The sequence below is a fragment of the Notolepis coatsorum genome, assembly GCF_963971535.1.
Source record: "Notolepis coatsorum genome assembly, chromosome: 4".
In the NCBI taxonomy this organism is placed as follows: domain Eukaryota; kingdom Metazoa; phylum Chordata; class Actinopteri; order Aulopiformes; family Paralepididae; genus Notolepis; species Notolepis coatsorum.
In genome coordinates, this window is record NC_140168.1 from 98,142,578 (window position 1) to 98,156,318 (window position 13,741).

Here is a 13,741-nt window from a genome sequence, read left to right on the forward strand (position 1 = left end):
CCCATTGGTCGTTTTCTTTAATCTCATTTCGAGTCGTAGGCAGATGGGGGCGGGGCTTGTCTGTGGAGTTAATCTAATCTAGCAGGTAAACAGGTGCTCATGTCGGGGCATGTGCACACAGGGCTACCGGTAGGTTTGGAACTGGGCCCGTTTTGTCAACATAACCACATGGTGCACAGGAGGAGGGCCCAGAGTACACACGTTCCAGTGATGTAGAACACATGCTCCAGTGATGTAGAACACACGCTCCAGTGATGTAGAACACACGCTCCAGTGATGTAGAACACACGCTCCAGTGATGTAGAACACACGCTCCAGTGATGTAGAACACACGCTCCAGTGATGTAGAACACACGCTCCAGTGATGTAGTACACACGTTCCAGTGATGTAGTACACACGCTCCAGTGATGTAGTACACACGTTCCAGTGATGTAGAACACACGTTCCAGTGATGTAGAACACACGTTCCAGTGATGTAGAACACACGTTCCAGTGATGTAGTACACACGCTCCAGTGATGTAGAACACACGTTCCAGTGATGTAGTACACACGTTCCAGTGATGTAGAACACACGCTCCAGTGATGTAGCACACACGCTCCAGTGATGTAGTACACACGTTCCAGTGATGTAGCGTGAGCAACCGGTTCCGACCAACGCAGTTCAGTTCGGCCGGCCACAAACTTTTCTTATTTTTCGTTACTTCAAAAAGAGGAAAGATACAACAAAGAGAGAAATAAAAACGATTTGTTGTAGGCCTACTCCAATCTAGAGTGTGGTGTCGTAATTGTAATTTTCTTTTTGCGAAACATTCTCTGTACAAACGGAATAAAAATTTCAAACTCAGGGTTCTCAGATGCACAAAAAAAAACGTCATGTCATGTCCCGTTTTGGACTTTGTGTGTGTGTTTTTTCTCTCCTTTAATCTCTCCTCCGTATCAGAAGGATGAGCGTTCTGCACCGAAGAGGAATATCCCAGCAGCCTCGCTGTTCACATCCAGAAACACTGCATTTCCCCACAATCCCACTCTCCTCTTCCTTCCTTCCTTCCTTCCTTCCTCCTCAGTTTTGCATGTCTATTGGTCGAAGTAGAACGACTCACTGGATGGTCACATAGAGGTGTCATGTGATTGGTTGAGATGATACTCCAGAGAGAGAGAGAGAGAGAGAGAGTGAAATTGTCCCAAGATGACAATATCAATATCCATATTTCTTTGTAGTTTAACATGATGTATTGTAGTTCCACTGTTCAGAAGCCCCGCCCCCTCTGCCTGGTTGGCTCCTCGACGGTGCCACTCCTCCCCCAAACTCACACTGTCCTCGTGCAGGCTGCTAAAAGCCCACAGGTGGAGAGCTGTGGGGGGTGTAGGGTGGAGGATAATGTGCTGGAGAGAGAGAGAGAGAGATAGAGAGAGATAGAGTGTGATGGGAAGAGAGTGTGAATGGGAGGGAGAGAGAGAGTGTGAAGGGGAGAGAGAGAGAGAGAGAGAGTGAAAAGGAGAGAGAGAGAGAGAGAGTGTGAAGGGAAGGGAGAGATAGAGAGTGTGAAGGGGAGGGAGAGAGAGAGAGCGATAGAGTGTGAAGGAGAGAGAGAGTGTGAAGGGAAGGGAGAGATAGAGAGTGTGAAGGGGAGGGAGAGAGAGAGCGATAGAGTGTGAAGGAGAGAGAGAGTGTGAAGGGAAGGGAGAGATAGAGAGCGTGAAGAGGAGGGAGAGAGAGAGAGAGTGCGAAGGAGAGAGGCAGACCATCTGTATCCAACGCTACACCCCCCCGGGAGGCCTCGAGCGATGCGTGGGCGAGCAGGAGGGAGTCAAGGGAGGGGTTTGATTGATCAGCGATCGGTGACGGTCCTAGTCTGTGCATTGATCAGTGATCAGTCAGCAGTGATTGGGTCCAGCCCCCTCCCCCCAGTGTACATCCACCACTCCCCCCTCCGCCCTCCGTTCAGTGCAGCAGAACCTGCAGGCAGAGGTGCCCCCCCCCTGGCCCTCCACTGTCAGAGGACCACGCAGCAGCGGCAGAGGCGCGGCCCCCCGCCATGCACCGAGGGAGGGGGCGTCACAGGGGCGAAGTAAGCGTGGACCTTGATCTCCGGGAGGTGGGCCTGCAGGGGAGGAGAGGGGACGTTAAGGTAAAGGAACTACAAGTACCATCAGGCTCGACATTAAGGTAAAGGAACTACAAGGACCATCAGGCTCGACATTAAGGTAAAGGAACTACAAGGACCATCAGGCTCGACATTACGGTAAAGGAACTACAAGTACCATCGGGCTTGCCATTAAGGTAAAAGAACTACAAGTACCATCAGGCTCGACATTAAGGTAAAGGAACTACAAGTACCATCAGGTCAGAGCAATAGACATATTCATCAGAGCATATATTTAGCTTTTAGCATTTCTTATTTGTATTTTTTAAGATTGATTTTTTAGCGTTTTTATCACTTTTCCTGGTCAGACATGACCGACAGATGCAGTGAGGGTGAAGCGGGAGAGAGAGGAGGGGAGGACATTCGGCGGATAACGGCGGGTCCAGGAATCGAACTCGGGTCGGCCGATCCGCGACGCAGCACGGTACATGGTGTGCTACTGGAGCGCCCCTGCTTTTAGCATTTTTAGATTATATATTAGATTAGATTTAGATGATTGGATTATTAGATTATATATTTCATATTTTTAGCATTTCGTTTTTTTTTATATTATATACTAGATTAGATTTAGATTATTAGATTATATATTGTAACTATATTTATTGTAGGGCAAATTATAACAGAGGGCATACATACCCCCATCTCGCACCTTGTTGCCCATATGCGCATGTCCAGAGGTAATTATAATGTTTAGACTGCCTTTTTAATCTATTTTTACTTCTCCACTGTACTATAATTCCGTGAGCTGTACCTGTATGTCTTCTACCACCTGTACCTCCCCTCCCCCCTCCTCCATGCTGCTATGATGCCTGCATGTCCCCAAGGGGGTCAATAAAGGAATATCTTAGACCACCACAACACGTCCGGTAGGTTCAGCTCATGGAGGAGCGAGCGGGGGGGATGAAATTAATGAATGTGGACGAGAGCCGTGACCTACTGTAAGTGGTTGTGGCTGTGGGGGCGCTGGAGACGTGACCCAATAGACATGTTTAAACGCCCGAGTCTCCTGAACACGGAGAGACCAACCCCAAGTCGATCGGCACATTCTCGGCCAAGCTATAGTCACTTTTCGGCACCTACTCCCCAAACTCCTCATTTGTATATATTGTATATTTGTATAGTGTTGGGACTTTATTCCTCTTTTACTTACTTTTTCTTCTTACTGTATGCAGCACATTCTCAGGGGCCAAATGTCCCTCGGGATGAATAAAGTATTTCTATTCTATTCACACAGAACCAAGCATTTCACTGTAATGTACTTTATACGTGACAAATAAAAGCAAACTTGAACTTGAATTGCCCCTCGCCACACAGAACCCCTCCCCCGGATGCGCTTGATGCCACACAGAACCCCTCCCCTCTCCCTGCTGACCCGGATGTGCTTGATGCCACACAGAACCCCTCCCCTCTCCCTCCTGACCCGGATGTGCTTGATGCCACACAGAACCCCTCCCCTCTCCCTCCTGACCCGGATGTGCTTGATGCCACACAGAACCCCTCTCCCTCCTGACCCGGATGTGCTTGATGCCACACAGAACCCCTCCCCTCTCCCTGCTGACCCGGATGTGCTTGATGCCACACAGAACCCCTCCCCTCTCCCCGCTGACCCGGATGTGCTTGATGCCACACAGAACCCCTCCCCTCTCCCTGCTGACCCGGATGTGCTTGATGCCACACAGAACCCCTCCCCTCTCCCTGCTGACCCGGATGTGCTTGATGCCACACAGAACCCCTCCCCTCTCCCTGCTGACCCGGAAGTGCTTGATGCCACACAGAACCCCTCCCCTCTCCCTGCTGACCCGGATGTGCTTGATGCCACACAGAACCCCTCCCCTCTCCCTGCTGACCCGGATGTGCTTGATGCCACACAGAACCCCTCCCCTCTCCCTGCTGACCCGGATGTGCTTGATGCCACACAGAACCCCTCCCCTCTCCCTCCTGACCCGGATGTGCTTGATGCCACACAGAACCCCTCCCCTCTCCCTGCTGACCCGGATGTGCTTGATGCCACACAGAACCCCTCCCCTCTCCCTCCTGACCCGGATGTGCTTGATGCCACACAGAACATAGATATATATAAAAGACTAGATGGCACAAGGCGTAGTTCACCGGCGGCCATCTTGCGCAGGTGGACTATTCTGGTCTGTATTATGGTCGCTGCTGTAAGGCGAGTGATTTGCACAAACAAAAATACTCTTAACTCGCTGAAATCTTGATGGATTTACAAACGGTTTGGTTGGAAGAATTTTTATTAAAAACATTTATATTTTCATATAGTATGCAGTATGATAACTACATCTGACGTTTTTAACAAACCAAACGGTTGAAAATTGAGCAAGCTATGGTTATTTCAATAGTACATGCATGTTATGAGTGGGCGCGCTCCACCTAAGCAAGATGGCCGCCATGTGGCAAACGTCGGTCTCCGTTGGCCAGCAGCGCGGGTGAGTCATCTAGTCTTTATATATATCTATGAGACAGAACCCCTCCCGCCTCCCACTGACCCGGATGCGCTTGATGCCGGCCCGGGTGACCTGCTGGCAGTCGTACAGCTCGATGCGCTCCAGCCGCTGGCAGCTCTTCAGATGCTCCAGGGTGACGTCTGTGATCAGGGGGCAGTTGTCCAGCTCCACCACCGTTAGGCGCTCTTGTCCGCAGGCGCTGACGCTCAGGGCCCGGATGCCATCGTCCGTTATGAGTTCACAGTGGGACAGAGACTAGAGAGAGAGGGAGGGGGAGAGAGAGTGGAGAGGGGAGGGGAGAGAGAGTGGAGAGGATAGGAGAGGAGAGGAGGGGAGAGAGAGTGGAGAGGGGAGGGGAGAGAGAGTGGAGAGGAGAGGAGAGGAGAGGGGAGAGAGAGTGGAGAGGAGAGGGGGGAGAGAGTGGAGAGGAGAGGGGGAAGAGGGAGTGGAGAGGAGAGGGGGGAGAGAGAGCGGAGAGGAGAGGGGGGAGAGAGAGTGGAGAGGAGAGGGGGAGAGAGCGGAGAGGAGAGGGGGAGAGAGAGTGGAGAGGAGAGGGGGAGAGAGCGGAGAGGAGAGCGGAGAGGAGAGGGAGAGAGAGCGGATAGGAGAGGAGAGGGGAGAGAGAGTGGAGAGGGGAGAGAGAGAGAGAGGAGAGGGGGGAGAGAGAGCGGAGAGGAGAGAAGAGGGGAGAGGGGAGAGCGGAAAGGAGAGAAGAGGGGAGAGGAGAGCGGAGAGGAGAGAAGAAGGGAGAGGAGAGCAGAGAGGAGAGAAAAGGGGAGAGAGAGCGGAGAGGAGAGAAGAGAGAGGAGAGGAGAGGAGAGAAGAGGGGAGAGGAGAGAGGAGAGGAGAGAAGAGGGGAGTGGAGAGGAGAAGAGGGGAGAGAGAGCGGAGAGGAGAGAAGAGAGGGGAGAGGAGAGGGGAGAGAGAGCAGAGAGGGGAGAGACAGCGGAGAGGAGAAGAGAGGAGAGAGAGAGGGAGAGGAGAGAAGAGAGGAGAGAGAGAGAGGGAGAGAGGGAGAGGAGAGAAAGCGGAGGGGAGAGGGGAGTTAGAGAGGGGGAGAGAGCGGAGAGGAGAGGGGAGAGGAGAAGAGAGAGAGCGGAGAGAGGGAGAGGCGAGAGAGATAGAGAGAAGGAGAGGGAGAGAGAGAGGAGAGAGAGGGAGAGGAGAAGAGACGAGACAGACAGAGGGGTAAGTGACATAAAGACGTACACAGACGAGTACATAGTGAAGACATTTTTAGTTATTATTCTGATATTTACATTTGTGTACAGTACCTTTTGTGTATATTTGTGTATACATGTATATTTGTTGTTCATCCATGCCTTTATCTCCCCAAGACAGGTGGTGAGGCATGACAAAGCTGCAGAGGGGTTTGGGGCCGTTTTTATGTAGAGTTGTGTGTCATCGGCATAACAGTGGAAGGACATTCCATGTCTGCCGATGACACGACCGAGGGGGAGCATGTAGGTGATGAATAGAATGGGACCAAGAACCGACCCCTGCGGGACACCACAGGTGACCTCTAGCAGCCTGGACTTGTGTCCTCCCAGTGAGACATATTCAGTCCTGCCTAAGAGGTAGGACTGGAACCACTGTAGTGCATGGTCCGACAGTCCAACAGTGTTGTGGAGGCGCTCCAGGAGGATGGTGTGGTCCACAGTGTCAAACGCTGCTGTCAGATCGAGGAGGATGAGGAGTAATGGTGATCCTGCGTCAGCGGTCATTAGGAGGTCATTCGTCACCCTGAGCAGAGCTGTTTCCGTGCTGTGGGATGAGCGAAAGCCTGACTGGAACTTCTCGAACAGGGTGTTATTTTTAAGGTGGTCCTGGAGCTGGGAGGCAACTACAGTACCTTTTCCAAAACCTTGGATAAAAAGGAAAGGTTCGAAATAGGCCTGTAGTTGGCAAGAACCTCCGGGTCCAGGGTGGGCTTCTTTAGGAGGGGGCTGATGATGGCAACTTTGAGGGCGGATGGGATATGGCCAGTTTGAAGGGAGAGGTTAACAGCCTGGGTGATGATTGGGCTGATGCTGGGGATGTTTGACTTGAGCAGGGCAGTTTGAATGGGATCTAGGGTGCAGGTGGATGGTTTCATTCCTCTGAGGGTTTTTTCAATGTGGCTCTGCTGAACCTCAGTGAAACATGGGAGAGATGGCAAGCTCTCAGGTGGTGGGTTAGAGGCAGGGGAAAACAGAGAGGAAGAGCTGGGCATCTGAGAGCGGATGTTGTTTACTTTAGATCTGAAGAAGTCCATAAAGTTATTGCATCGCTCTTCTGTAGCTTCAGTGGATGAGGATGGTTGTGGCTTCAGTAGGTGATTTATGGTGGAAAAAAGCTGCTTAGAGTTGCCAGTGTTTTTATTGATGAGGTTGGAGTAGAAGTTTGACCGTGCATCTTTCAGGGACTTGCAGTACGCCTTTTGATGGTCACGGAAAGCCAGTTTGTGGACAGTGAGTCCAGAGTGTCTGAGTCGACGTTCCAGGGCACGACCAGCTCTTTTTATTTTCCTCAGTTCCTGTGTGAACCAGGGGGCGGATCGTTTAAAATTGACCTCACGTGTCTTGACAGGGGCATGAAGGTCAAAGACACTGCTCAGGGATGAGTTGTAGTGCTCTACTAGTTCATCCATTGTTGCAGAGGCTGGGCAGGTGATGCGTTGGAGGTCTGTGGTCATGGTGGCTGGGTCAATGGATTTCCAATTTCGGAAGGACATTTGACATTTTTGTCTAGTAGAGGGCAGCATCGATGACAGGGTCATTGAGACCACCTTATGGTCGGACACACCGAGGTCATATACTGTACCTCTAGGCTATTTAAGGGGGCTGATGTAATGACCAGATCTAGGGTGTGGCTCTGACATCAAGGCCACCTAATCATCCCTTCCAACTTAATTGACTGATATCAATCCCTGTCTCCTGAGCCGTTCAGCCATTGTGTAGAAGTGTGATGTGTGCCAGGTGCCAGTGTATTGCAGCCATTGAGCCTGCGTAGCCCAAGGTTGGGTGCTACCAGTGGTGGTGAAGGAGGCCATTTCCACCCTACATTGTAAAGCGCTTCGAGTGTAGAAAAGTGCTATATAAATGCAATTAATTATTATTATTATTAAAATGACTACCATGATACTTTAAGAGCACGTCCAGATACATACCAGCGCTTGCAGGCGTGGGCAGTGAATGGACAGCTGGACCAGGGTATTATCCGTCACCTGGCAGAAGAAAGAAGACCATTTCATTAGATTCACATGATAAGACCCCTTTACTCTGTGAATAGGGAGGTGTAGTCTGACGTCACGTTAGTTTCCCGCGCGGTCCACCCGTATAGGGATTTATCTTTGGGAAAATGTATTATCGGCTATTGTAATAATTCTGCCTCATGAACATTGGCAAGCTTTCCATTTTTGCACAAAATGAGTTCCCTTCTATCACTAACATTATTGTTAGTGCTGGTTGAAATTTAATTTGTTATAAGGTTGTTTAATTTGTCCTTAAAAAATAACTACACTTAGGGCGGCTACGTGGCGTAGTGGGCAAGGCGCTCGCCACGAATGCGGAGACGCTGGGCTCGCCTGTTCGAGCCCAGCGCTCCACATTGCTTTCAGTTTAGCTGGTCGTTCATACTAATGAACGCGTTACTCCTCGCCACTGAGAGATCGAGCTGCGCAGGTGAAAAGATGCGACTGCTGTTACCTCAAGTACCGGAGGGGACTTGTGCTATGTATGACTTAGTCCACATTGCAGCCGGCTTGTGGGAGGCAAGAAACAGCGTTCGTGACAGGGGAGGGTTGAATTGGATGATACGAAATTGGGATGGGAGAAAAATATAGAAAATGGGAGAAAAAGTGGATAAAACAAAAAAAAAAAACTACACTTACCAGTAGAACGCCTGTCATTCAGTGCTGCCGCCTAATCAGCAGCGCCAAAGTGAAGTGTAGCTCCTCAGTGAACGAAACCATTGTTATTTTGCTACTTTTACGATTAATTTGCGAATTGTTTCATGTTGAGCTATAGATTGTGGATGAACACACACAGAAAGGTGCACCATGCCAATGTTAATGCTTCATTTGTTTTAAACGAAACGATTTAGAAATGTGTCCATTGGAAATACATTGCGATTTCAAGTGAGGTGGACCGTGCGGGAAACAATGACGTAACCACTACACCTCCCTATAACGGTGAGCTGCTTGTAGTTAATTGTACACATTAGAGAACTAGAACACATTAGAGATCACAAGATTGATATCTTATTTTATTTATCGTACTACTACTACTACTACTACTACTACTACTACATATTGTTATTGGACACACACACACCCTGCACTGCAGCTTATCATGCACATACACTACATGCAAGACACTTTCTGTAAATAATTGACTATTTTATTTATCTTACCTCTTTTATATTTTATTTTGATGTTACTATTATTACCTATTGTTACCATTCTTGTATTCATGTTCTTAATTGTGCACCGTTGAGTCTGAGCTTAAAACACAATAATGTCATTACCTGCAGCGCCCCTGTATTGTTGTGTATTTGACAAATAAAGAACTTGAACTTGAACAGGCAGTGCTGTAATACAGCTGTAATAATGATTATTATTATTACCAGTGATGTACCTGAACGCGTTCAATGAACCATCGTTCATAAATTTGTTCATATTTTGGGCGAACATGAACATGAACTGAACATACTGTATTTCCGCTATGTAATTGTGAACGGGGTAATTCTCGGCGCTCTATCACAGTATAACTTCGTTCAAAAGTGTGCCAGATTTAGGACGGGCGCACGCACGCACACACACACACACACACACACACACACACACACACACACACACACACACACACACACACACACACACACACACACACACACACACACACACACACACACACACACACACACACACACACACACACACACACACACACACACACACACACACACACACACACACACACACACACACACACACACACGCACACACACACACCTGTGTGCATGCTCGCTCGCTCGCGGCATGTTAGGAACCACTGTTAGTTAGGCCACTTTTAGATTCAATTCACTAAACTAACGTTCACATTTCACAAAGTATATATATATATATTTAATTAGCTATTTTAGTTGGATTTTATTTATATACAAAACATTTATAAATACATTGGTTCAACTACACCCCTCAACTGTAGCAAACTAATTTAAGGCACACTTGATTTCATCACTCTATAAAGAGAGACACAAAATGTCCACACAAATGCCTGCTGAACATGTAGACTATGGACTCTAGATTTGATTTTTTTTATCCCAAACATATACAAATAAAACATATAAACACACATAAAAACATAAAACATAAAAAAGCAAGAAAAAAGTGTTTAACATTTAACTAAAGCAATTAGCAATCTTAGGGCAGGATCCACTAAGAATGAATTGCATGGTGGGAATTGCACCCTTAACTGTGCTGGGTTTGCGCACGGTATCTGCTCCATCTTTGCGAGCGATCCACTAAGGACATTGCACGGATGAGATACCAGCGCAGACACGCCCGCTATGTGTGGAGTTTCCCCCTGATCTGCTCCAGCGCAGTTTGCTCGCAGCGCTGAGAGAGGCAGAGAGAGAGAGCTCGGAGGATGTTCACTTGTTTAAACAAACTGTATAAACGCCATAATACTGTTGATTAAGGTTGGGACTCGGTCCCTTTCAAAGTGGAGCATAGTGCGGTTTGCTGTTGGTGTGAACGCAATCAAACTTCATATAGTACCTAATCTAGGAAGCGCAGGGTTTTTGGAAGTGAGTGTGAATGAGAGAGTGTGTGAGCGTGTGTGCGAGCGAGCGTCTGAGAGAGCGAGTGTGTGCGAGCGTGTGTGTGTGCGAGCAAGCGACAAAGAGAGCGAGCGTGTGCGAGCGTGTGTGTGTGCGAGCAAGCGACAGAGAGCGAGTGTGTGCGAGCGTGTGTGCGAGCGAGCATGAGAGAGCGAGTGTGTGAGAGCGTGTCTGTGTGTGTGCGAGCGAATTAGGTTCGCTCAAAAAAGGGCAGTGTGAACACAAACCAAAATCAAACAATGTATCATTCTCACATTTGGTCCAGCAGAAAGTCCTGACTATCCGTGGACTTTCAGATGTGAACAGGGACATAGCGTTTAGGGCTTTGCGCTTATTTACCACCATGTCTGTGAAGACGGTAGGTGCGTAGCATTAACTGTTCGGTGCAATTGGCGCCGGGCTTTGTGGATTCGGAGCATTTCTGGACGAGGCTCATTTGCATAGAAAGGGGACATGTTCCGCCCATATTACCTCATTTAAATATGCGCCAATTGCACCGGACGCAATGCTGACGGAACGCAGTTGCCACCTCATTTCACCCGTTGCGTGTCCTCTGTGGATACCAAACTGAGTTTCAGAGCGATGTGCACCGGCTTTGCGTTGGAAAAAGCTGTACAAACCCTTTGTGGATCCCGCCCTCAGTCTGTCTTAACCTAAATATAATATAAATCTGCAAATGCCAAAATTGTTATGTGGTACTTCAGATGAAAGTGTCAACAACTAGCAACGTGTTAAAGAGTAACTAGACACATGAAGATGTCAGAATACCTCTTTTCTTTCCCCTACAGACTTTGACGACAGTGCCTCTTTGGAGGCACTCTGACATCACTGATCACGGTGGGGGCGGGGGCGGGGGGGGGGGGGGGGGGGCGGCAGGGTGAAAACATCAACCACCACGGCAGCATCATAACAACATATAGAAACATCTGAAATCTTACCAAAATACATTCTTCTAAGTCCATCTTTTCAAGCTCATGACAATTCTGCAAAAAGAGCCACAGAGACAGTGAGAGCAGTTAGAGGACGCGTGAACAAAGCTGTGCATTCAACTCGGAGAGACGTCCAAGTGAGGAAGACGAAGACAGCGAAGAGGGGAGGAAGAGAGTTGAACTTACCCGGGCCAGCACCGTGAAGAGGGGAGGAGGAAGAGAGAGAGAGAGAGAGAGAGAGAGAGAGAGAGTTGAACTTACCCTGGCCAGCACCGTGAAGAGGGGAGAGAGAGAGAGAGAGTTGAACTTACCCGGGCCAGCACCGTGAAGAGGGGAGAGAGAGAGAGAGAGAGAGAGAGAGAGAGAGAGAGAGAGAGAGAGAGAGAGAGAGTTGAACCTACCCTGGCCAGCACCGTGAAGAGGGGAGAGAGAGAGAGAGAGAGAGAGAGAGAGAGAGAGAGAGAGAGAGAGAGAGAGAGAGAGAGAGAGAGAGAGAGAGAGTTGAACCTACCCTGGCCAGCACCGTGAAGCCGGCGTCCGTCACGTGGGAGCAGCGAGCAGCCTCCAGGATCCTGACGGAGAGACGCACACATGAACACACACACACACACACACACAGACACACACACAGACACACACACAGACACACACACAGACACAGACACACAGACACACAGACACAGACACAGACACAGACAGACACAGACACAGACACAGACACACACACACACAGATAGATAGATAGATAGATAGTTAGACAGACAGATTACAGGGTATGAAGTGTAGGTGGTGGATAGATACACACTCGCGCACACACACACAGATATTTAGATACACACAAATACACACATATATTCAGATACACAAAAATACATACACAAGCACGCACACACACACACGTGTATGAGGTGTAGGTGGTGGATGTAAGGTAAGGGGTATGAGGTGTAGGTGGTGGATGTAAGGTAAGGGGTATGAGGTGTAGGTGGTGGATGTAAGGTAAGGGGTATGAGGTGTAGATGGTGGATGTAAGGTAAGGGGTATGATAAGGGGTATGAGGTGTAGGTGGGGGATGTAAGGTAAGGGGTATGAGGTGTAGATGGTGGATGTAAGGGGTATGAGGTGTAGATGGTGGATGTAAGGTAAGGGGTATGATGTGTAGATGGTGGATGTAAGATAAGGGGTATGAGGTGTAGGTGGGGGATGTAAGGTAAGGGGTATGAGGTGTAGATGGTGGATGTAAGGTAAGGGGTATGAGGTGTAGATGGTGGATGTAAGGTAAGGGGTATGATGTGTAGATGGTGGATGTAAGGTAAGGGGTATGAGGTGTAGATGGTGGCTGTAAGGTAAGGGGTATGAGGTGTAGGTGGTGGATGTAAGGTAAGGGGTATGAGGTGTAGGTGGGGGATGTAAGGTAAGGGGTATGAGGTGTAGGTGGTGGATGTAAGGTAAGGGGTATGAGGTGTAGGTGGTGGCTGTAAGGTAAGGGGTATGAGGTGTAGGTGGTGGCTGTAAGGTAAGGGGTATGAGGTGTAGGTGGTGGATGTAAGGTAAGGGGTATGAGGTGTAGGTGGGGGATGTAAGGTAAGGGGTATGAGGTGTAGGTGGTGGATGTAAGGTAAGGGGTATGAGGTGTAGGTGGTGGATGTAAGGTAAGGGGTATGAGGTGTAGGTGGTGGATGTAAGGTAAGGGGTATGAGGTGTAGGTGGGGGATGTAAGGTAAGGGGTATGAGGTGTAGGTGGTGGATGTAAGGTAAGGGGTATGGAGTGTAGGTGGGGGATGTAAGGTAAGGGGTATGAGGTGTAGATGGTGGATGTAAGGTAAGGGGTATGAGGTGTAGGATGTAAGGTAAGGGGTATGAGGTGTAGGTGGTGGATGTAAGGTAAGGGGTATGAGGTGTAGGTGGGGGATGTAAGGTAAGGGGTATGAGGTGTAGGATGTAAGGTAAGGGGTATGAGGTGTAGGTGGTGGATGTAAGGTAAGGGGTATGAGGTGTAGGTGGTGGATGTAAGGTAAGGGGTATGAGGTGTAGATGGTGGATGTAAGGTAAGGGGTATGAGGTGTAGGTGGTGGATGTAAGGTAAGGGGTATGATGTGTAGATGGTGGATGTAAGGTAAGGGGTATGAGGTGTAGGTGGTGGATGTAAGGTAAGGGGTATGAGGTGTAGATGGTGGCTGTAAGGTAAGGGGTATGAGGTGAAGGTGGTGGATGTAAGGTAAGGGGTATGGAGTGTAGGTGGGGGATGTAAGGTAAGGGGTATGAGGTGTAGGTGGTGGATGTAAGGTAAGGGGTATGAGGTGTAGGTGGTGGCTGTAAGGTAAGGGGTATGAGGTGTAGGTGGTGGATGTAAGGTAAGGGGTATGAGGTGTAGGTGGTGGATG

The 13,741-nt window shown here is 49.0% G+C and overlaps 1 protein-coding gene across 1 annotated transcript in view; it reads right to left on the bottom strand.

Moving 5' to 3' along the window:
- Positions 1–1,961: 1,961 nt before the first annotated feature.
- The window catches only part of fbxl2 (F-box and leucine-rich repeat protein 2), a 149,359-nt gene continuing 137,579 nt past the window's right edge, over positions 1,962–13,741 (bottom strand). The window contains 5 exon segments of the mRNA XM_084312819.1: positions 1,962–2,104; positions 4,651–4,863; positions 7,757–7,813; positions 11,370–11,414; positions 11,872–11,932. Coding sequence (XP_084168945.1) covers positions 1,997–2,104; positions 4,651–4,863; positions 7,757–7,813; positions 11,370–11,414; positions 11,872–11,932 — 484 coding nt within the window. The 3' untranslated portion in view covers positions 1,962–1,996.